Below are 25,337 nucleotides of genomic sequence, written 5' to 3'. Positions count from 1 at the left end.
CTTAAAGGCGTATTTCCCTCTGCTGCTCTCTAAGGCAGGGGTCTCCAACCTTGGCAACTTTAAGCCTGGTGGACTTCAACTCCCAGAATTCTCCAGTGCAAGCTTTGCTGGCTGGGGAATTCTGGGAGTTGAAGTCCACCAGGCTTAAAGTGGCCAAGGTTGGAGACTCCTGCTCTAAGGGATTATGGGAGCTGAAGTCCAACTGGAGGAAAGCTGGTTGGGGAAAAGCTATGCAAAGAAGTGTGCCCTTCTCTTTTTTTTTAAAAAAAAAAGGCACTCAGTCTTTTTTTTTTTTAATTAAAAAAAAAATGCTGGGTGCATTGCACAGATGGTTATTAGTTGCAGCAGGATTTTGAGTTTGGGTTCTATTAAAAAACACTGCATTGCCATTTTTAAAAAAATAAAATTTCCCCCTTTTCCTGCTTCTTTCAGCTCTCTCTCTCTCACTTTGATCCTGCAGCATTTTTTTTTTTGCATCGTCCTATCCAGAATGAAAGGGGGTGGATCTTATCAGCTTTACAGAATCCTTGTATCCCCCTCCCCAGTGCCTCTTATTTTGCTTTTATGAGCTTTGCGTTTCCCGCTTGATTGCCCCTTTTCCCCTCAAATTCTCCACCGTCTTTTTTCCTTCACTCACTTCCACAGCTGCGTTGCAGTCTTGCAAATCTGCAATATAAAATGCCAAAAAAAAAGGGAGGAAGGGGGGTTGGAAGCAACAGCAGAAAGGTGCTGCCTTCTTTCAAACCAGCCATCCAGGAGGAAGGACAGGAAGAAGAATTCAATTGCAGCTGTTGGAGGGGGGGGCGGAATTCTGGCTCCATCTAGGAAGGCGAGCTCTGTCATTTTAACCCCTTCAATCTCTGAGATAAAGGAAACAGGAATGTAAGCGGTTCGATTTAAGTGCCAGACTTCAGTTTAGCAGGTTGGGCTTCATTTCTTCCTCGTGAATCCTTAGCCAATGCAACTCTCGGTATCTTGAGTGGGCTGAAGTCAAGTCCATCTAGCAGCCTGGTTTATTTCAAGCGGTTGTGGATTACACCTGGCAGCCAAAAAAGCCAGTAATCAAAGCCTTAGTAAGACCACACCTAGAAAACTGCATCCAGTTTTGGTCACCCCAGTGTAAAAAAAGATGTTGAGACTCTAGAAAGAGTGTGGAGAAGAGCAACTAGGATGAATAGGGGACTGGCGACTAAAACATATGAAGAACAGTAGCAGGAATTGGATGTGTCCAATCTAGTGAAGAGAAGGACCAGGGGAGACGTGATAGCAGTCTTCCAATATTTGAGGGGCTGCCACAGAGAGGAGGGGGGTCAAGCTGTTTTCCAAAGCACCTGAAGGCCAGACAAGGAATAATGGATGGAAATTGATCAAGGAGCGATTCAATCTAGAAATAAGGAGAATTTTTCTGACAGTGAGAACAATCAACCCATGGAACAGAAGTTGCCTTTGGAAGTTGTGGGTACTTCCTCACTGGAGGCTTTCAAGAAGAGGCTGGACTGCCATCTGTCCAAAATAGTGTAAGGTCTCCTGCTTGAGTGGGTGGAGGGTTGGACTAGATGACCTACAAGGTCCCTTCCAACTCTGTTAATCCTGCTGAAGGGTGGGTGGGGGCTATTTTTTCCATTTTTTATTTTTATACAGATTAAACAGTGAAGGGGTCTATTTAGAGCAATGAACACAATGGCAATGGACTAATTATTCTCACAATGACTTCCAGATTTGCTTAGAATGTATTGCTCTGTCTCTCCATTCAGCCAAAAAGGCAGTTTGAGGTTTTATTGATTTAGCATATGGCATCTACAGAGGTCTTGTAATCACTGATATGCAACCCTAATAAAGCACATGATGCATATCAATACAAATATGAACTTAAATAAAACATCAGCAAATATATACAGGAATGTATACGGGTCACCAAATGAATTGTTGCAACAATTCATTTGCAACAGTTCATTTAGTGACGGTTCAAAGTTACAACAGCACTGGGGAAAAAAGTGAGTTATGACTGTTTTTCCATACTTATGACCGTTGCAGCATTGCTATAGGTCACGTGATCAAAATTCAGCAGCTTGGCAATTGACACGTGTTATGATGGTTGCAGTGGCCCAAGATCAGATGATCCCGTTCTGTGACCACCTGAGAAGCAAAGTCAACAGGGAAGCCAAATTCACTTAACCATGTTATTAACTTAGCAACTGCAGTGCTTCACTTAGCAACACTGGCAAGAAAGATCTATATTGCATTGTCCACATTCTTTATACATTACACTGTATAGAACAGGGGTCTCCAACCTTGGCAACCTTAAGACTTGTGGACTTCAATTTCCAGCTTTGCTGGCTGAGGAACTCTGGGAGTTGAAGTCCACAAGTCTTCAAGTTGCCAAGGTTGGAGACCCCAGGTGTAGAAAGTATCAGAAAATACAATACAGTCTTGGCCAAAATTGTGGAAACCTTTTGGGGAAAGTGTGTTTTCTAAAACTAGCTAATAACACCACTTTTTTTTTTTAGTAGTACCATAAAATTATATATCAATGGAAAGATGGAAAGGGGCCTCTGGTGGCTCAGACTGCTAAGGCAGTCTGTTATTAACAGCAGCTGCTTGCAATTACTGCAGGTTCAAGCCCCACCAGGCCCAAGGTTGACTCAGCCTTCCATCCTTTATAAGGTAGGTAAAATGAGGACCCAGATTGTTGGGGGGGGGCAATAAGTTGACTTTGTATATAATATACAAATGGATGAAGACTATTGCTTGACATAGTGTAAGCCGCCCTGAGTCATCGGAGAAGGGCGGGATATAAATGCAAATAATTAAAAAAAAGATAATTTAATCAAGAATGTAATGCAATAACTTCTATGAAGGATTTGCTATTAGAATAGCAGTTACAGTATAAAGAAGAAAAGTGAAACATGTAGAAAAAATGAGATATACAAAAATTATCACCATGTCAGTTAATACTTAGTTGGGTAACCTTTAGCATGAATTATTTATTTATTATTTTATTATTTGCATTTATATCCCGCCCTTCTCCGAAAACTCAGGGCGGCTTACACTATGTTAGCAATAGTCTTCATCCTATTTGTATATTTATATACAAAGTCAACTTATTTTGGCCTTGAAACCATCTTCCCATGGAGTGAACCAAGTCTTTTAGTTCTGCAGCTGTTATAATGTGAAACCAAGATTGAATGATTGCTTTTATTAACTGGGTTTTATTGCTGGGTCGCTTCTGACTATCAAGTTTCTTTAGTTGGCTCCATAGATTTTCAATTGGGTTAAGGTCTGGGCTATTCCCAGGCCATTCCAGCAGTGGAATATGATTATCTCGAAACTTCCCCCAAAAAAGTGGTGTTATTAGCCATCAAACATCAGAAATACACTTTCCACAATTTTGGCCGCTACTGTAGATGAGATAAAATATTAAGGTCAACTTAATATGGTGCCATAGAATCACTGTAGGATAGACATTATAATTAGTATAATTACTGATTATATACACAAACTATAATTTTATTACATAAACTATAATTACTATAGTTGACCCATCTTTAACAGAATTTGTACCGTAATACAAGAAGGATGGTGGCTTAACAACCAGGCAAGCCATCCCAAGCACTGAAGGGAGATCACAGTTTTTAATGGGTTTCAAGTGCCTGTCCATTTATGAGCCAATGGGTGATATCAGAGATCAGCTACTAACTTCTCTCTCTGGTCTGGGACCCAGGAAGCTGTGATGCTGGGAAGTGACAATCAAGGATGTTCAACAACCTTTGTCACTCAACCCTGTGGCAGCCCTTGCTATGTTTTCACTTCATCAGTTTATTCTTTAAAATTCCTCCCAACCTATTAATTCCTTAACTCCTCCGCTTTTGCAATTCAAAAGTTCTCCATTCTTTCTTTCTAATGGCCATCCAGCCACTGTTGACTCTCTGTCCCCTTGTCAGGCATACTTTTAAAGTACTTTTAAAGACCCCATTCAAGATACATTAATGCCTCTTTTGACAGACCCAACTTCCCATTTTCCCATTTTCATAAAACTAAGCCGGCACAATGGCATTCTTATACATAGTTAATTCGGCAGATGTTTTGCACCAATATGGCCCATCAAGAACATTTGCATTTTTCCATCAATCCCCACCCCATCCCCCTCAAAGTCTGTCTTGATCCTTAGCAGCCAACATGGATAATCCCACACATTTTTATTGGCAAAAAAAAAAAAAAAGGCAAGATTTTCAGAAGTGATCTTGCTAAGATTTTCTTCCTAATATTAAGAGAAAGTATGATAACATTAAGAGCTTCTTGATATGGGTGAAGGAGGAGAGTGCACAAGTTGCCTTGAAACTCAACATTAAGAAAACTAAGACCATGGCATCCAGCCCTCTCAATTCCTGGCAAATAGATGGGGAAGAAATGGAGGTAATTTTATTTTCCTGGGCTCCAAGATCACTGCAGATGGGTACTGCAGCCAAGAAATTAAAAGACACTTGCACCTGGGGAGGAAAACTATGGCAAATCTAGATAGCATACTAAAAAGCAGAGACATCACCCTGTCAACAAAAGTGCTTATAGTCAAGGCTATGGTTTTCCCAGTTGCAATGGATGGCTGTGAAAGTTGGACCATAAGGAAGGCTGAGCCCCAAAGAATGAAGGCCTTTGAATTCTGGTGCTGTAGAAGATTCCTGCAAGTCCCTTGGACTGCAAGGCAATCAAACCAATCAGTCCTAGAGGAGATCAACCCTGACTGCTCTTTAGAAGGCCAGATCCTGAAGATGAAACTCAAATACTTTGGCCACCTAATTTTTTTTAAATTTGCATTTATATCCCACCCTTCTCCGAAGACTCAGGGCGGCTTACAATGTGTTAAGCAATAGTCTTCATCCATTTGTATATTATATACAAAGTCAACTTATTGCCCCCAACAATCTGGGTCCTCATTTTACCTACCTTATAAAGCAGGGGTGTCCAAACTTGGTCCCTTTAAGACTTGTGGACTTCAACTCCCAGAGTCCTCAGCCAGCAAAGCTGGCTGAGGAACTCTGGGAGTTGAAGTCCTAAGTAAAGGATCAGACTATTTACACCCTGTTATAAAGGATGGAAGGCTGAGTCAACCTTGGGCCTGGTGGGACTTGAACCTGAAGTAATTGCAAGCAGCTGTGTTAATAACAGACTGCCTTAGCAGTCTGAGCCACCAGAGGCCCTTCCTTCCCTAATGAGAAGGAAGGACTCACTGGAGAAGAGCCTAATGCTGGGAAAGATTGAGGACAAAAGAAGAAAGGGACAACAGAGAACGAGGTGGCTTGATGAAGTCACTGAAGCAGATGGTAGAAGACAGGAAAGCCTGGAGGAAAGTTGTCCATGGGGTCGCAATGGGTCGGACACAACTTTGCAACTAACAAAAACACGGTAAGTGGTCCAAAGTAGTTTATTTTACTTTTTGTTTAGTAAATCAAAAAAGCACTGTGCAATGAGTAACTTATTCAATCATCAGAAATCTTTAGGATCTACTGCAAAACATCCAGGAGTGTACCAAGGGGCCAGGGACCTGTTCTTCAGGACTCTAATTCAGAAAGCAATGAACAATTACAGGTCTGGTGCCTTCACAATCAAGCAGGGACCAATTGTGGTTTTTAAAAGGGAAAAGAGGTTCTGTTTTCCCCCTGGGACAGGCCTAGGAGGTAGGCTAGAGTTTGCTTAAGACAGCAGCCAGAAATCAGGAGATTGTGTTGGAATGGAATGGAATAGAATAGAATCAGTGGTGGGTTGCTACTGGTTCAGTCCGGATCTTGAGATCTGGTGGTAACGGCAGCGGGAGGCTCCGCCTACCCACCCAGACATCATCATGGACATGCGCTCCCATTGCGAACCAGTAGCAAAGGTAAGTGGACCCCACCCCAAAATAGAATAGAATAGAATAGAATAGAATTCTTTATTGGTTAAGTGTGATTGGACATAAAAGGAATTGTGTGTAATGACCAACTTTCTGGATTTGCAAAAACACCATTTTACATACTAGGTGAGTAGGAAGGGACCTTGGTGGTCTTCTAGTCCAACCCCCTGCTCAGGCAGGAAATCCCAGACCACTTCAGACACATGGTTGGTTATCCTGTAGGAATTTAGCACCAACCCCCCTCCTAGAAGAATGAAATATTTTAGAAAATATTTAAAAAGACAGAATATATTTCCCTGGATGAGAAATGGAGAAACATGTTTTAAAGACAAAGCAGCTTCCTGACTCCCCCCCACCTTTGTCAATGGGCCATTAAAGCTTCAGCCAAGCTCACTCAATCCCCCCACCTTCCTCAATGGACCATCATTTGCAACACAATAGAACAGAAACTCACCACATGGCAAGGCTCAGGCAAACTTGAGGGACAACCTACAATGTTAGCTAAGACCCCTAGACCACCTGGGAGTCTGACAACCAATAAGGATACTCTTCCTGTGCCCCAGAAAGTTCAAAGCTCAGAAAAAGCATAAAACCAGGGAGCACACAGGATCTCAGCCCTTTCCTGTTCAGGATCTCAAGCCATGTGATCCTGGCCACCATTAAACCATCTTTCCAAGCAGCCTCCATGTTTCCAGTGTCTTTGTCCCCACTTGGAACTGAACCCAGATGGATATTTCTTCCAACAATCCAAACTCTTCTTAAAAACTTCCATTGTTGGAGCATTCTGGAGGAAAGTTGTTCTACTGGTTTATTGTTCTAACTGTCAGGAATTTTTTCCTTAGTTCTAAGTTGCTTTTCTCCTTGATTAGTTTCCACCCGTTGCTTCTTGTCCTATTTTCAGGTGCTTTGGAGAATAGCTTGACTCCCTCTTCTTTGTGGCAACCCCTGAGATATTGGAACACTGCTATCATGTCTCCCCTAGTCCTTCTCTTCATTAAACTAGATATATCCCATCCTAGCAACCCTTCTTTACATGTTTTAGCCTCCAGTCCCCTGTGCCAGATGCTCTCTCAACTGTGCCCAGTTGCCATGACTCATCTTCCAGACTTCCCTACTAGCTCACATTGAAAAGGATGGGCATATCCAAGACTTCCAGAGAGTGTCTGTGACTGAGGACCTCATCACTTGGCTTTATTCTACAGTCACGGACATCTTTCAACATTCTTCATCCTGCTGCAGCTTGAGAAGCGAGGGTCTCACAGGTGAAGCCCTGTAAACCAGGGGTCTCCAACCTTGGCAACTTTAAGACTTGTGGAGACAAACTGGTACAATTCTAGGCAATTGGTGGGCGAATCTAACAATGGCAGCATGCCCCCTGCTGGATCTCTATTGTATTACACTTCTAAATTTTTATTTATTCCTTCAATTGCTATGGCCACCCATCTCAGCCAAGGGACTCTTTACAGTACATTTTCCTTCATCTGTCTCCTAGCAGCTCCAACCAGTGGACATGATGGTTTTCCTTCATTTTATAATTGCAATATTTATCCAGTGAGGTAGCCCTCAGAGCGTGAGGGACTGGCCCCGATCTTCCAACCTTGTGAAAGGTTGAAATATTTACAGACCCCTCACATCCTGGACATAAACTGTTTCAACTCCTACCCTTAAAACGATGCTATAGAGCACTGCACAACAGAACAACTAGACACCAGAACAGTTTTTCCCCGAAAGCCATCACTCTGCTAAACAAATAATTCCCTCAACACTGTCAAACTATTGACTAAATCTGCACTACTATTAATCTTCTCATCGTTCCCATCACCCATCTCCTTCCACTTACGACTGTAACTTTGTTGCTTGTATCCTTATGATTTATACTGATATTGCTTGTTTCCTGATTGCTTAATTGTAGCCTATGACTAACATTAAGTGTTACATCATTAAGTTTTTAATTTGTACCATATGACTATCATTAAGTGTTGTAAGTGTTGTATCTTGATGAACGTATCTTTTCTTTTATGTACACTGAGAGCATATGCACCAAAGACAAATTCCTCGTGTGTCCAATCACACTTCGCCAATAAAAAATTCTATTCTATTGTGAATGGGTAAGTTGAAGATTTTAGGTTTTGGTTGCTCAAATTCTAATCTTATTGCTAGTGGATGCTGAAGTGTTGTGTTTGAGGAATTCCCAAATGGGTTTGATTAATTGGTGAGAAATAAAATATTGTGTTAGATAATCCCTCTAGCAACTCATTTTTCTCAGCTTAGTAATCTTTCAGTTCCCCCACGATTCAGACAAAACTGAAGAAGCTTTCTTAGATGAGAAGTGAAATGTCTTCAAGGAAAAAAACAACAACCAAGAAGTGCAGTTGCCTTTTGGAAAAGCACTTTTGGGGCAACTTTCCAAATTTGTTGGAAGGATGAACTGAATTATCAACTATCAGCTATCAGGATGTGTGCATGTGTATCTACCAAGGAACCCTATACAGGTAGTCCTTGACTTATAATCATTTGTTTAATGACTGTTCAGAGTTACAAGAGCATTGGAAAAAGTGACCTATAACCCTTTTTCACACCGTTGCAGCATCCCCATGGTCCTGTGATCAAAATTTGGATGCTTGGCAATTGATTCATATTTATGATGGTGATCACCTTGTGTGACCTTCTGACAAGCAAAATCAATGGAGAAGCCAGATTCACTTCACAGCTGTGTTACTGACTAAACAACTGCAGTGATTCACTTAAGAACTGTGGCAAGAAAGGTCACAAATTAAGGCAAAATTCACTTAATAACTGTCTTGCTTAGCAGTGGAAATTTGGGGCCTAATTGTGGTTCTAAGTCGAGGACTATCTGTTTAATGTATTTGTGTATCTATGTATATCTGTGTATGATTATTCTTTTTTTGTAACATGTTTTCTTCCAAAGGGATGCGGTGGCTCAATGGCTAAGACACTGAGCTTGTCGATCGAAAGATTGGCAATTCAGCGGTTCGAATCCCTAGTGCTGTGTAACGGGGTGAGCTCCCGTTACTTGTCCCAGCTTCTGACAACCTAGCAGTTCAAAAGCAGGTAAAAAATGCAAGTAGAAAAATAGGGGCCAGCTTTGGTGGGAAGGTAACAGTGTTCTGTGCGCCTTTGGCGTTTAGTCATGCCGCCACAAGACCATGGAGACGTCTTCGGACAGTGCTGGCTCTTCAGCTTTGAAACGGAGATGAGCACCGCCCCTTAGAGTCGGGAATGACTAGCACATGTGTGAGGGGAACCTTTACCTTTTCTACCAGAATAGTGTCTCTTTACCTCCAAAATGGAGTCCTTGGCCCAAATGAGGGGCTCAGAGATTTCTGCCCAAGCCTTGGCAAAGGATTTTTGGTTGAGATAGCAAAAGGAAAGAACAACGGGTGCTAATGTAGAAAAGCTTAGTGTGAAAGTCTTGTCACAAAGGTGCTTTTTCAGGAGGCAACTGGACTTCCTTGTTTTTCTTTGAAGATTATTATTATTATTATTATTATTATTATTTATTGAATTTTTATACCACCCTTTTCCCGAAGGACTCAGGGCGGTTTACAGCCAAGATAAAAAGGACAACAATATACACATAAAACAATGAATTAAAAAACTTATTAAACAAATGGCCAAATTAAAACATTAAAATGATAGATATTTCGCTTCTCATCCAAGAAGCTTCTTCTGCTCTGATTGGGTGGTGGGGAATGTAAGTATTTATATTCCTTGCAGACAGCTGGACATTTGCATCCTTTTAGAACAGGGGTCTGCAACCTTGGCAACTTTAAGACTTGTGGACTTCAATTCCCAGAATCCCTCAGCCAGCTTTAGAGAATCACTGAGGCCACTTGGAGGTTTATCTGTGTCTTCAGGGGTCACCTGAGAAGTGCAAATGGGCGTGAAGCCTTCTTGGCTGCAGGATATTTTCTGCTGTGTCCCTTCCCTGTTGAAGACAGGTGCAGGCTATTGGGGATGAGAAGCTTCTTGGATGAGAAGTGAAATGTCTTCAAAAGAAAGGAAAAAAAGCCCAGTTGCCTCTTGAAAAAGCATCTTTGGAACAACCATAACCTGGATGACTGAGAATCTCCATAGACATGGGAAAGCCTTATTATAATTCAGACAGCAAAACTAGATTTAGTTAGTGTTCGACTCTCTTATGAACTAGATTTTTTTTTTTAAAAAAAAGGAGTGGCTCTGTCCACATTCATTCTTTTGGGCCAGAAATTAAGATGAAACTGCAAGTGGAAAATATGGAAACAGTTGATAGAGTAGGAGTATCCAACCTTGACAACTTTAAGTCTTTGGGACTTCACAACTCCCAGAGTTCTCCAGACACTCATACTGGCTGGGAAATTCTGAGAGTTGAAGTCCCCAAGTTTTAAACTTGTCAAGGTTAGACAACCCTGGTTTAGACGGATCTAGCAAACCAGTGGTGGGTTTCAATTTTTTTTTTTACTACCGGTTCTGTGGGTGTGGCTTGGTGGGCGTGGCAGGGGAAGGTTACTGCAAAATCCCCATTCCCTCCCAATCAGCTGGGACTCAGGAGGCAGAGAATAGATGGGGGAGGGGCCAGTCAGAGGTGGTATTTACCGGTTCTCCGAACTACTCAACATTTCTGCTACCGGTTCTCTAGAACTGGTCAGAACCTGCTGAAACCCTCCTCTGTAACAAACCCTGTGGAAAGATTATTTAAAAATAATCTGAAAGCCAGGCATTAAATTCTGAAAATATAGTTATTAAGCTCCTTGTAATTCTTAAAAAAAATAAATCAAAGGGTCTTAAATTAAATTAAATTAAAAAAAGAAGAAAACCTTCAGGTCCTAATTCAGCTGTCCTTCAGGGGTTAACATTTGTCCTGGAGCGAAAATGCCACCAGTAACAGAATATTTTAAAACACTAGTTCCAATCTTCGTGGAGGTGTATACAATTATTAAAGTTGTATACCTTTTGAGTGATTTCATCTTTCTTTAAAACAGCCCTGTTAGTCCCTGCCTGGATTAGACGAGATTGATTACATGGAAGGTTTAGAACACGGGTGTCAAACTCAATTTCATCGAGGGCCGCATCAGGGTTGTGTTTAGCCAGGGTGGACGTGGCCAGCTCAACATCACTTGTGTCCAGGGTGGTTTTGGTGGCCTGAGCACTCTGCCAATCAAAACGGGCTCCCGAGCTCCGTTTCTGGCTATGACGGCCTCCTGCAACCCTCCTGTGGCCATCCCAAACGCCATTTTCACTGGCAGAGGCACCACGGGCTGGTCCTTCGCTGTTTCCAGGACAGCCCCATGTGCTGGATCTATCTCATGGGCTGGATCTGGTCCCCGGGCCTTGAGTTTGACACCCTTGGTTTAGATGCATAATCCTTGCAGATCGAAAATGTACAGAAGCTAAATTTGTTTCATGCTCTGGCCACCGCTATAACATTGGGGAGGGGGCTAGGGAGGGGTGTTCACTTTTACATTAAATTCCCAGGTCCCAGAAATGCCGTCTCGACTCTCCCGTCCTGATTCAATCAGGATGTCAGCCTCTGAATCTCCCACTCTTAACCTCCCTTTGGCATTGTGTGCCACTTCTTTGTATTTTCACCTTGCTGTTCCACAAAGAAATTGCTCTCGCTCTCAAGCTTTATTATCTAGTATAAACAAAGAGTTCATTTTATTCAAACGCTACCATTGTATAAAAGATCCATATGTTTTTTTTTACTTATAAACCTGATCGTTCCACCTGTTAGCACATACGATGGCGTCTCCACACTACAGGAAGCTGCCCAAAGTTACCGTGGCATTCTAGTATTTTGTTCAAGACCTAAACAACAAAAGTCATTTGGATTCGCAAGCGAACATAGGCAAGGCTAACCAAAGCAGCTACGTTATATATTTGTGGTGGAATGAAGCCTGGAGTCACAGGAGGGAGTGATGCCAGGCCCAACACTACAGGGTGTTAATTCTGAGTAGTTGGCTGGAATTGGCTATGCTTAGTTTAATGAAAAGAAGGACTAGGGGAGACATGATAGCAGTGTTCCAATATCTCAGGGGTTGCCACAAAGAAGAGGGAGTCAAACTATTCTCCAAAGCACCTGAGGGTAGACCAAGAAGCAATGGGTGGAAACTAATCAAGGAGAGATGCAACTCAGAACTAAGGAGAAATTTCCTGAGAAAACAATTAATCAGTGGAACAACTTTCCTCCAGAAGTTGTGAATGCTCCAACACTGGAAGAGATTGGACAACCATTTATCTGAAATGGTACATAGCGTTTCCTGCCTGAACAGAGGGTTGGACTAGAAGACCTCCAACGTCCCTTCCAACTCTGTTATTCTTTTCTGTTCTGTTCTATTCTATTCTTGTTCTGTCCCCCTCGCCTCAGTCCGAGCGATGACTTAATTAGCCAGCAACTATCAGCTTCTGGCAGCAAACTAGCGAGCGTCTGCCAAGTGTCTCTGTTATCTCTCTTGATGCCAATGAGTCAACCAGGAACAAACAGTACTTCAGTTCTAGTTAAGCAGCTGATTTGCTCCCCACTTCCTAGGCCTGCCCCACCCCTGCTTCTGTTGTTCCCGCCTCTCCTGCCTACGAAACCTAGGGTCCAGCCAGGCCTGATTGCCATCAGCCAGGTCTGGAGGCATGGCCTGCGGGGAGGGGGGAAAGAGTCAGGGGACGGAGGCCTCATTATCTCCTCCACCTGGCCTGCCTCTGGCTCCTGGAGCTGAGCCAGGGAAGCTGGTGCTGCAGAGGTAAGTCCTGATGGCCCTTCCCCCTCACTTTCCAAGTCACTTTCTGGCAGGGGCCCCGGCTCGGGGGGCGCAGACACAACAATTCTATTCTATTCTATTCTATTCTATTCTATTCTATTCTATTCTATTCTATTCTATTCTATTTTTTCATTGTTGTTCACCTATGGACAGGATCTTGCTAGATTAAAGCTACTACCTGCATAAAGATAGATAGACAGGTAGTCCTCGATGTACGACCACAATGGAGGCCAAAATTACCGCTGCTGAGCTAGACACTTGTGAAATGAATTCTGCCTCATTTTATATAACCTTTCTTGCCAGAGCTGTTAAGTGAATCGCTGCAAGTTTTTAAGTTAGTATCACCGTTGTAAAGTGAAATCTGGATTCTCCGCTGACTTTGCTTCTCAGAAGGTCACAAAAGGGGATCACAGGACCCCGGGACGTTGCAACTGTCATAAATATGAGTCAGTTGAATTTTGATCATGTGACCATAGAGATGCTGCAACGGTCATAAGCGTGAAAAATGGTCATAAGCTGCCATTGTAACTTCTAACAATCACTAAATGAATGGTTGTGAGGACTATCTGTACTCTGTGAACCCCAAGGGAGGGGCCGTCTTAGCCCTCTTCCTGGCTACCAGACATTCTGAGCTCCGCTGTCCTTTTTGCCGTCTGGGAAGTAGCTCCTCCCTCTTGGGACTCCAGACTACATTCCACCACAATAGTATTGGTAACCCATTTTGAATCGTGCTTCCTTATCAAGGAACATTTTTCAATTGTTTCTAAACTTCCTAAGGAGCTACCCAAGACCCCCTCAATTCTAACCCCTGAAGGAATCTAGACCCCAACTCCGTTGCAAAATAAATCCTAACTAGTCACTATTCAGTGTAATAGACCGGGAGACACCCAAACCTCGCGGTGGACCATTTGAGTGTTAGAAAAAGACACCGAAGTCCTTGGCTGGGCTTAATAGAGCCCTGGGTGATTTCTGGGACTCCTGCAACAAAATTGGGGGCTTGGCAGAGCCCCACTGAATTTCTCTCCAAGTATGCATGTGCAGGAGAAGTGCAGGCTTAGAGACCGCATGCCACTGTGGCTGCTGCCTTCTCATTCTGCTGGGGGATTTTCCAGTAACATCTGGAAACGCAGCTGATGGATCCCAGATCAGAGGCGTACGATAGGCTGGTCACGTAGCAGATTGTATGCTTGATCTCTCCAGGTAGGGCAGTGAATGACACCTGTCCATGAAGGATTTCTTCCCCGTGACAATGGACCAGGGCTGTATCGTAGCATAAGGCAGCTTTCCTTATTCTAGTGGCTATAAGTTTGGTTTTAACATTTTGCCCCCGTTCCAAGCAGGCATCTGGTGGCTTCTCTGGAGTGGATTCTCTTGTGCCTCCGGAGAGAAGCTTTATGACCAAAATTCTGCCCGCAGTCGGCGCAATTATACGGCTTTTCTCCTGTGTGAACCCGCCGGTGATTGACCAGGTTTGAGTTTGTGCTGAATTTCTGCCCACAATCCGAGCACTGGTACGGCTTCTCGCCCGTGTGGACCCTCTTGTGGTTGACCAAGTTAGAGCTGGTGCTGAAGCTCTTCCCGCAGTCGCCACACCCGAAGGGCTTCTCTCCCGTGTGGGTCCTCTCGTGGATGAGGAGCTTGGATCGGCTGATGAAGCTCTTCCTGCAGTAGCCGCACTTGTGACTTTCTTCGCCCGCGGGCGCTTTCTTCCCCACGTGCAGCCGCTCGTGCTTCCGAAGGTAAGAGCTCGAGATGAAGCTTTTCCCGCACTCGGGACACTCGTACGGCTTCTCCCCGGTGTGGATGCGCCTGTGGATGATGAGATCGGCTTTCTGGTTGAAGCTTTTCCCGCACTCGGGACACTCGTACGGCTTTTCTCCGGTGTGCGTCCGAAGGTGGATAACTAGCTGCGGCCGGTGAACGAAACTCTGCCCACACTCGGAACACTTGTAGGGCTTCTCCCCGGTGTGCACCCGCTTGTGGGTGATGAGGTTGGAGCTCGAGGTGAAGCTTTTCCCGCACGTGGGGCACTCGTAGGGCTTCTCCCCCGTGTGGGTCCTCTCATGCACAATGAGCGAGGCCTTGTCGCTGAAGCTCCGGCCGCATTCGGGACACTGGTACGGCTTCTCCCCCGTGTGGACCCGGGTGTGTTTCATCAGGTTGCAGTTTGTGCTGAAGCATTTCCCGCACACCGAGCACTTGTACGGCTTCTCGCCGGTGTGAGTCCTCTCGTGGATGATCATATGCGCACTGTTATTAGAGACCTTCCCGCAGTAGGTGCACGTGTAGAGTTTCTGTGTTTTCTGGCTCGGAGGAAACTCAAAACCACGGTTCAGAACTGTCCCCCAACTGGGGGCACCTGCGTTCTTTCTCTTTCCTTTCTGGCGTCCCGGTGGGAAGGTGTTTTCACGTAAGCTTTCCTCATGAAAAAATGCTGGGATCCCCGATTGGTTTTCCTGGTGGGTTTCTTGACGAGGCTCACTTCCGGCCATCTCTTCCAGTCCACAGACCTGGTATAATTTCCCATTGAGTCTTGCCAAGGACAGTCCGCTGAGGCCTACTTTTGGGTGCCTTTCAAAGGGGAAGGTCCCCTCCTCGTTTTCGTAACCTTGGTCGTTGCCTGGAGGTACAAACAGGAGAATCGTGACTAGGAGGCGGTACGAAAAATGACCCTAATGGAGAAATGCAACAGCAGTTACCTCAGCAAAGGGAGCTAAAACATCTTTTAAAGTCCAGATAACATTCAAAAGCTGCTTAGACACCTTTCTAATTCACAGGATTCTGGGAGTTGAAGTCCGCCAGGCTTAAAGTTGATAAGGTTGGATACCCCTGATGTACAGCATAATCAGACTTGCAGGAGGCTGTTATTATAGCCAATCTCAATACATTTAGTCTTAGCCTTGCTGTTTGCATTGGTTTCCTGGTCTGTTCTATCTAGTGGGGCTGACAGAATCTGATGTGGTGGAATGTGGTCTGGAGTCCCAGGAGGGAGGGGCTTCTGCCCACAGGCGGCAGACCTTGGAATGTCTGGTAGGCAGGAAGAGGGCTAAGAAGATTGCTCTCTAGCAGTTCACAGGTTATATCTATAGTTATGCTGATAGTTGCTTTAGCCTGGCAAGATTCTGTCTGTCGGTGAAAAACAATCGAGAAACTACATGGAAGGAACTCCGTGTGTCATTCTTCTATAATTCCAGAATAACTACAGTTTGGTAACTTAGCTAGAAACTTAGGAGGGGTGCCTTCTTTGCGGTAGCACCTGCCTTATGGAACATCCTTTCTCCTGATATTACATTGGCCCCATTCTTTTTGATCATTTGCAAGGCCCTCAAGACCTGGTTATGTTACCAGGCTGGGCACCAGAGATCACAAGAAGGTGGTCACAAAAGGTGATTACATGACCCTGAGACGCTGCAACCATCATAAATATATGCCAGTTGCCCAGCACTGAATTTTGCTTACGTGCACATCTGGGGATGCTGCAATGGTCATAACTGTGAAAAAATGGTCACAAAGTCATTTTTTTCAGTGCCATTGTGTGAGAAATGGACAAATAGCCTATTGGACTACCAGAGTCCATAGGTCTCAGAAGGATAGCAGGCCCTAAAAAACTACATGAACCTAAGTTTTAGATAGAAAGATTTCAAAGTGTATCAGAACTATTTGTAATCCTGCCGAGCTGTTGCTGTGACATGTGATTTTTGCAAAGTACGCAGTTTTGAATTATATTTGGAATCGGAATGTTGAAACTGTGAGAAATAGGGAACTGAAAGGATAGAGTTTGAGATGTATACGGGTATGTGTGGAGACTGTCCGCCAGTATGCCAAAGCAAGGAGGTAAATTGTGAAATGCGTGCAGAAAAGTATAAAAAGAATGTCTTGGGATGAATTCAGGGCCACTGGCCAAAGCTACTTCTTACTGGACTCAGCTATGTAGTGGAACTCATTGGAATGGGTTATTGATATAAGTTGTGTTATGATGGCTGTTCATGTTCCAAATTGCTCATGAAATAAGCCTCTGAATCTTAAAGTAAGAATTATTGTTTGTGTTGCTGTCTCCTGTTTCTTTAATTGGGATAATTTTATGACAATTGTAACTTTGAAGGGTCGCTAAACAAATGTTTTTAAGTCAAGACCTACCTGTAATTCCTTTCAAACGTTCTTTGCGGCTGGAAAGAGTAAAATGGAATGGGTTATTGATATAAGTTGTGTTATGATGGCTGTTCATGTTCCAAATTGCTCATGAAATAAGCCTCTGAATCTTAAAGTAAGAATTATTGTTTGTGTTGCTGTCTCCTGTTTCTTTTATTGGGATAATTTTATGACAATTGTAACTTTGAAGGGTCACTAAACAAATGTTTTTAAGTCAAGACCTACCTGTAATTCCTTTCAAACGTTCTTTGCGGCTGGAAAGAGTAAAAATGGAAGGACAAGCCCTTATCCCTTACCTAAATAACTGGCATCTTCATCACTCTCTTCCTCGGCCTCTGTAGAGAGATGGTTATTCACTGCTTCAGACGGAACCTGCTCTGAGTTCGAAGAATTAATAGCAGTAACCTCTTCCCCTGGACAGGAAACCTGAAACAGGAACAAAGTTTTAATGCAAGCATAATTTCCATAGGCTCTTCTGAGCTACAGTTCTATACTAGAAGTGAAATAGATCTATACTAGTCTCCCTTTATTTCTTTAACACAAAATATGTATGTATGTATATATATATATATACATATACACACACACACACACATTTATATCTATATATAGATCTACGTCTGTCTGTCTGTCTGTCTGTCTATCTATCATAGTGTAAGCCGCCCTGAGTCTTCGGAGAAGGGTGGGATATAAATGCAAATAAAATAAAAAATAAAAATAAATAAATCTATCTGTTGTGGTCCATCAGCAGCCTATGGAGCTGGCAACGGAGTTGAACAGCGATGAGGCTGAAGTGAGGCCAGGGCCATCTGGAAGTGAGGTACGGACTCCAGTGACTGATAGTAGTGAGGCAGAGGAACAGGAGGAGCCTGTTCCTAATGCACGCATGAGAAGAGCTACCAGAAGGCAAGAGCAGCTCAAGCTGAGAGGACGACTCAGGAGTAGGGCCAAGAGATGATTGGTCCCTCCCATTAGGCTTAAAATAGACCAGCACCGGCGTTTGAGCTTTGCCGGAAAACGACGTTGTAGCTGCGTCTTCTGCTTCGTATACATCTTTGTTTTTGTGGCTTCTGGATGTTTGCCAGGAAGGGCCTTTGGCAGTTTGCCTAATTGGAGTAAGGTTTGTGAGATAACCGAGGAATTTGTGTTGGGAGGCATTTGTTTTACTTTGAGTTGAATGAGGCTGGGAATGAAGTAATTCCCAGCTGTTCAAATAAAGTTTGTTTTTCCATGGACTAAGTTTATTACTACCTACTTGGGCCTGGGTCACAACACTATCATCTATCATCTATCTATCTATCTATCTATCTATCTATCTATCTATCTATCTATCTATCTATCTATCTATCTATCTATCTATCTATCTATCTATCTATCTATCCACATACACATTCTTTGTCCAAGATATTTAGGTCTATTGTGGACAATAAAGCAGCTGATCCTTCTGAACTCCAAAAACAGAAGTGTCAAATATAATTCACGCTTGGGCAGCACACCACCAGGAAATTTAGGTTATAAAGAGCTAAAGTAAAACAAAAACAAAACCCATACCAGAAGGAAGGATTTCCCAAGGCCACACAGTTGGGAAAGACCAAACAAGTGAGAATTTTATAGGCTTCAGTCAGGCATTCGTAAGGCTTGTCAATCTTGGCAAATATCATAGGCATTTCCCACCCTCGTTTACAGGCGGACCTCGACTTACGACCACAATTGAGGCCAAAACTCCTGTTGCTAAGCGAGACAGCTGCTATGCTCCATTTTACGACCTTTCTTGCCACAATTGTTAAGCGAATGCCTGCACTTGTTATGTTAGTAAAATGAATCTGGCTTCCCCATTGATTTTTCTTGTCAGAAGGGGATCGCAAAACGTGACCGTCATAAGCATAAGTCAGTTACCAAGTCTCCGAATTTTGATCATGTGACCATGGGGATGCTGCAATGGTCGTAAGTGTGACCAACGGCCATAGATACTTTTTTCCGTGCCATTCTAACTTCAAACGATCTCTAAATGAACTGTTGTTAAGTTGAGGACTATCTGTATAGGAGAATCTCTTTCAGTGATTTTAAATACCGTACTTTTCAGAGTATAAGAGGCACTTCCCCCCCCCTCAAAAGAGGATGGAAATGTTGGTGCGTCTTATACATCGAATACAGCCATTTTTGGCCTCCTGAAGCCCCGCCCTGCGCATCCTGTTTTTGTGAAAAACAGGCCCGATTTTTGCCAAAATAGGGTGCACAGAGGCTTTGGGAGGCCTGCAGAGTGCTCCTCTGGGCTGGGGAGGGCAAAAATGCCCGTTTTGGTGAAAAATGGGCAAAAAACGGGCCCATTTTTCGCAAAAATGAGGTGCACAGGGGGTTTGGGAGATCTGCAGAGTGCTCCATGCGGCCAGGGAGGGCAAAAACTTTTTCTTTCTTTCTTACCTCTTCAAAATCTTGGTGCGTCTTATACACCGGTGTGTCTTATAGTCCGAAAAATATGGTACTTTTTCCCAGATTTCTCCCCAATCTAGGAAACATCATGAATGATGGTTAGAAGTGTGGTTTGTTCTCAATTTATATTCTGGTGTTTTGCCCTGTCAGTGGTGATGTTACCTTATTTGAGTAATGAAACATCTACAAGAAAACAAGCAAGCTCAGAGAACACCAAGGATGGGGTGAAATGAACCGGTTTGGACCGGTTCGGCCGAACCGATAGCGTGTGGTTCGGAGAATCGGTAGCGGCAGCAACACAAGGCTCCGCCCACCCACCTGGACATTGTTACTTCCTGGTTTTAAGCAGGAAGAAACCTGTTTTTGAACCTCTGTGCATGTGCAGAAGGCTTTTTGCATGCACAGAGGGTCCAAGAGTGCGGGCAGAGCGTGCAATTCCGAACTGGTAGGGAAGGTAAGTAGATTTCACCCTTGACCAAGGACCCCTCGTTTCAACCCTGAACTACAAATATTCTCCTTTATTGATAACATTTGAAACGAGGCCCAGACAATTCAAGGCAATTTCCTTTTAGGCAGAAAAAGCAAGGACTAATGGTAAGGAAACAGATCTAGCAACGTTCAACGTTCAACGCTGAGATTAAATTTCTGTCAGTTTGATCTCCAATCGGGGTTTTAAATTGGGATTTTAAATGGGGTTTTAATTGTATTTAAAATTTTTAGGCCATTTATCGAATTAGTTTTTTATACTGTTTTTAATCTGTATTATATGTATTTTGGTTTTTATTGGCTGTGAACCACCCTGAATCCTTCGGGAGAAGGGCAGTATACAAATATAATAAATAAATAAATAAATAAATAAAACTGCCTTCAGGTGAGGAGGAGGGCCGTGCTTACCTTCTCTTGCAGCCCATCAGCCTGTTGTACCCTCAGAAAGTAATCCTCTGCCAGGGCCACCGTCTGGGCACAGCTCCCTGGCTTGCCCTCCTTCACCCAGCCTTGCATCTCTGGCGGCAAAATGGCCAGGAACTGCTCCAGGACTAACAGGTCCAGAATCTGCTTCTTGGTGCGTCTTTCAGGCTTCAACCACTGCCAGCAGAGCTCCTGCAGCTGGAAAAAGCTCTCCTTGGGCCCTTCGGCTTCCAGGTAGCAGAACTGCCTGAACCTCTGGCGCTCGGTATCGGAGGCAAAAGTTTCTTCCACATCCAAAATTTCTTCCTTCACTCTCACTGAGGAAATGAAGTCTCGGCAATCTTCGATGGGGCCTGGCAGAAGCCGGGTTAGGCTCTTTCTCCCTGGCCTCCGACTCAAATCAGCCGTTTCCTTAAACGAGGATCGGGAATTCTCCGCAGACCTGGCAGGACTGGGTAGCTGAGTGCGCTTCTGTCCGGAACGAGAGGGTTGCATTGCCTTCAGGAAATCCTGCCACTGAACGTCCCAAGGCTGTTGGAGATTTTCTTCTGGCTCTTGCTTAATAAACCGGGAATCTAGTCCAACCGAGAAGTCTTGGATGGCTCCAAGCTGAACGGGATGAGAATTTTTCCGTCCTCTTTGAACTTTTCGTACCGGTCCTTGATTCTCCATTTCTAACCCTGCCTGCTGGAAAAGAAATCCAATATTGATCAGATCAAAATAAAACACATATAGGTGGTCCTCAACTGATGACCACAATTGAGCCCAAAATTTCCGTTGTTGAAGTGTTAAAAGTTTAAACTTTAAAGTTGTTAAAGTGAATTTTGCCCCATTTTACAATGCCATGGTTGTTAAATGAATCACTATAGTTGTTAGGTTACTAACACGGTTGCTAAGTGAAACTGGCTTCCCCATTGATTTTGTTGTCAGAAGGTGATCACGCAACCCTGGGACATTACAACCGTCATAAATATGAGCCAATTGCCAAGCAATTGACTTTTGATCTTGTGACGGCAACAGTCATAAGTGTGCAAAAGTCAACTCCCCGACTTCCGGACCTTTCGACGCGAGCTAAAGACATTTTTGTTTCATCGCGCAGGGCTGGCTTAATTTAGTTTTAATAGGGGTTTTACCAGAGTTTTAGTCTTTTTGGCCTAATTGAATTAGTTTTTTTAAAAAATGCTTTTTAATTTTTGTGATCTTTGTTTTTACTAGGCTGTAAACCGCCCTGAGTCCTTCGGGAGAAGGGCGGTATATAAATTAAAATAATAAATAAATAAATAAATAAATGTCACTTTTTTTTAGCATTGTTGTAACAGTCACTAAACTAATGGTTGTAAGTCAAGGACTACCTGTATATACAATACCCCCCTTCCGCCCTTTTTCTCCATCACCAGAAAGGTGTAGTAAGTACTGCTGAATTGGTGTAGGGAGATTCAGGTTTTAGTTCCCCCACCCACCATAGAAGCTCTCTGAGCCAGTCCCTCTCTCTCTCTCAATCCAACCTACCTCACAGGGCTGTTGTGGGGGAAAATAGGAAGGAGCATATAAGGGATATCAATGGCTTTAAGCTCCTGCATGAAAGATGGGATATAAATCAGACGCAACCTGGAATTAAGGAGAAACTTCCTAACAGTGAGAACAATTAACCAGTGGAAGAGCTTGCCTTCAGAAGTTATGGGTGCTTTATCACTGGAAAGTTTTTGAGAAGAGACTGAAATGAATCAGAATCAGAATAGAGCTGGAAGGGACCTTGGAGGTCTTCTAGTCCAGCCCCCTGCTCAAGCAGGAGATCCAGCTTGAGGCATTTCCAACAAATAAGTGTCTAGTGACTCACAACTTCTGAACGCAAACTATTCCACTATTGCCCTCGCTGTTAGGAAGTTTCTCCTTAATGTCAGGTTGCTTCTCTTCTTGATTAGTTTCCATCCATTGTTTCTTGACCGGCCCCCTGGTACTTTGAGAAATAAACAGACCCCCTCCTCTTTGTGGCAGCTTCTCAAATACTAGAATACTGCTATCATATCCCCCCACACCCGTCCTTTTCTCTAGACAAGCAGGTGGGGGGGAACTACTTCTGCTTGAGCAGTGGGGCTGGGCTAGAGGACCTCCAAAGACCCCTTCCAACTCTATTCAGATTGGAAACAAACCTTTTCTAGCCAACGAAGGATGGCTTAAAAGCTCACCTAAACCATTGCCCTATTCCAGAGGATATCTTCCCCAAAGCCCCGAAACTTTAAGCTTAGACTGTCTACACTACCTCTCCCCATTCCTAAGAGGTCTGCAAGGGGGGTGCATAAGGGCACCCGCCTGCCTACCGTCCCTGTCCTAATATTCCTTTTTCACTTACTCTTTTCATGTATCCAATTTACCTGTTTCTACTTTTACCTGTTGTCTTAGATATGCTTGACAAATAAAATCAATCAATCAATCAATCAAATCAGCAGCTCACCAGAGCTTTCAAGGCCACCCACTTTAATCCAGGGTGCCTTCGGTCTCACGCCTTCCCGCCCAATTCGTGCCCCAAAGCAAAGCCCACTAACAAGTTGTTGTTGTTGGTTTTTTTTGGGTGGGTGTCAGCCTCGATCTTTGCAACTGGGATGGGGCAGCTTTAGTAAAAGAAAGCCAAAGGATTTCCCCCTCCAAGTGGGGAGGGGTGCATGGGCTAAAAAGGCAGAGAAAGCCCCCCCCCACCTCCTTCCCCGCTTGCAAGCGATCGCCCCCCCCCCCCACGCCCGCTCCTCGCGATTTGCGCTCCACGCACCGGAGCTCAGCGATCCTCCGCTTTCCGCCCCCCCGCCCACTTCTTTCCCACGGCCGGTGCCCGACACGGTGGGACAGGAAAGTGCAGCGATCCCGGGGCCGGCCGCCCCCTCCACCCCCACGTTTGCTCCACGTTTCCTGTCTCTCTAAGCGACGGAGCTCGCTGGCCCGTTTAACCACTGCGGCGCCGGCTGGAAGATGCGCGGCAGAAGATCTGGGGAGCCTTTTAAAGCAGGGGACTCCAACCTTGGCAACTTTAAGCCTGGTGGACTTCAACTCCCAGAATCCCCCAGCCAGCTTTGCTGGCTGGGGGATTCTGGGAGTTGAAGTCCACCAGGCTTAAAGTTGCCAAGGTTGGAGACCCCTACTTTAAAGCGACCTTCGCCCTTGGCGCGAAATTGCCAGCCTCGCGGAAGGAGGGGTGGGGGTGCGGGTGGAGATTGGGGGTGGGTGGATCCGAAAGGCTTCTTCTGTGTATGTATGTTTGTGTGTAAAGGCAACAATGTGCCACCCCTCCCCTCCCCATCTTGGGGTGCAGGGAGTCCTCGGCTTGATGACCCCAAAAATTGAGCCCCATGTTTCGGAGGCCAAGTGTGTTGCACCCCATTTAACTGCCCGTCTTGGCCCAGCCCTTAGGGGAATCGCTGCAGTTGATACAAGGTAGTCCTCGACTTGCAACAGTGCATTTAGTGACTGTTTCAATTTAATAAGGCATGGTGGGGGTGGGGAACGTGACTTGGGACCAGAGGTGGGTTTCACAAGGTTCTGACCAGTTCTGGAGAACCGGTAGCGGAAATTTTGAGTAGTTCGGAGAACCGGTAGTAAAAATTCTGAGGGGCCCCGCTCCCATCTATTCTCTCCCTCCAGAGTCCCAGCTGATGGGAAGGAAATGGGGATTTTGCAGTAACTTCCCCCTTGATTGGGGAGGGAATGGAGATTTTGCAGTAACCTTCCCTGGAGTGGGGTGGGAAGGGAGATTTTACAGTATCCTTTCCCTGCCACGCCTACCAAGCCATGCCCACCAAGACACACCCACAGAACCGGTAGTAAAAAAAATTTGAAACCGACCACTGCTTGGGACCTTCCGAAAAGCAAAGTCAATAGTAGGAGCCAGTGGTGGGTTGCCCCCAGTTTGGACTGGTTCTGTAGAACTGGTCGTAAAACCGGCAGGAGGCTCCGTCCACTGACCCAAACGTCATCAAAACTCTTCTGCATGTGCTTTTCTCTCCTGGGTGGTGGTGCCATTGTTTTGAGCTTCTCGGCAGCTGCGGCCAGAAGCCCTCGCCGTGCCTCGGAAAATTGAAGAGATCAAAGATTTTCAAGAAGAATAAAGACAAATGTAAAGTTGTAAAAGGGGATCACATGACCCTGGGACACCTGACCATGAGGATGCTACAATGGTCATTAAGTGTGAAAAATGGTCACTTTTTTCAGTGCTCTTGTAGCCTCGGTCGCTAAACAAACTGTTGTAAGTCGAGGACTACTTGCACTGCTTTAGAAACTCATCAGCTGAGTATGTTGAATTTGGTTAACAGAACATAGAAGGAACTCTGGAGAGCTTGTAGACCAACCCCTGCTCTAGCAGGAGACCCTGTAGTATACAAGGAGGGTGAAAGTTCGTTCTCCGAACTTGTGGGTTTGTTTCCAAATGTTTTGTTATCAGGTAACATCTTCAGCAGAATGTGGAGAATGTCAGTGCTGGTTTTCTTCTGCTTATAAGGCTTTTGTGTGGTCAGTAGGTTTTGTGATTGGAGGGTCACGTCAGGTGAGGGTTTAGTGATGGATCTTGCACCAACCTTCAGCCGGTCCCCAACTGACACCTCACTTCCAATGACCTTCACTAGATGTGACCTCCCCATCACAAGACCCTCACCTGAAGTGATCCACACTTGACAACTGACAAGACCCATCACTAGACCCTCACCTGACAGAACCCTCTCATCACGAAGCCCTTATAAGCAGAAGAACATCAACCCTGACAAACCCTAAATTCCAATGAAGATGTTAGCTAACCTGGTAACGAAACGTTCGGAAAGCAACCCACAAGCTCAAAGAACAAACCTGTTGTGTCTTGTCCGCTCTCACCGCAGCCGGGGTCTGCTTATCTGCTCCCGAACACGGAGGAATGTATACCTCCCGGCCCCAGTCCTGGCTCCATGCCCAGACAAGCTGCAGAGGAGGGGGCACCTCCCGGTCCCAGCCCTGGCTCCATGCCCAAGCAGGCTGCAGAGGAGGGAGCACCCCCCGGCCCCAGCCCTGGCTCCATGCCCAGGCAAACGGAGCAGCTAGACCCCTCCCCCTCCTCCACAGCATGTGAGCTTGAGGAAAGTTTATTTCCAACAGCTGCTGATTGGAGTGACCCTCGCATCAGAAGACTGGATAGGCGGAGGCAACAGAAGGAAGGCCTTAATGAGTGCTGAGTCATGGAGCCACACCCCATGGCCTATATA

General features: G+C 44.7%; 1 protein-coding gene across 1 annotated transcript in view; it reads right to left on the bottom strand.

The window, feature by feature from the left end:
* Positions 1-24,479, bottom strand: part of LOC131190361 (uncharacterized) — a 35,897-nt gene extending 11,418 nt beyond the window's left edge. The window contains exons 1-4 of the mRNA XM_058167683.1: positions 23,956-24,479; positions 20,110-20,811; positions 17,082-17,211; positions 13,955-15,256 (exon numbers count right to left, since the gene is read on the bottom strand). Of these exons, the coding sequence (XP_058023666.1) occupies positions 13,955-15,256; positions 17,082-17,211; positions 20,110-20,811; positions 23,956-24,132 (2,311 nt within the window). The 5' untranslated portion in view covers positions 24,133-24,479. The remainder of the gene's footprint in view (positions 1-13,954; positions 15,257-17,081; positions 17,212-20,109; positions 20,812-23,955) is intronic.
* Between the last annotated feature and the right edge of the window lie 858 nt (positions 24,480-25,337).

Source organism: Ahaetulla prasina, chromosome 2, assembly GCF_028640845.1.
Source record: "Ahaetulla prasina isolate Xishuangbanna chromosome 2, ASM2864084v1, whole genome shotgun sequence".
Lineage (NCBI taxonomy): Eukaryota > Metazoa > Chordata > Lepidosauria > Squamata > Colubridae > Ahaetulla > Ahaetulla prasina.
Note: the sequence above shows the minus strand (reverse complement) of the source record. Positions and strands in the feature narration are given on the sequence as shown.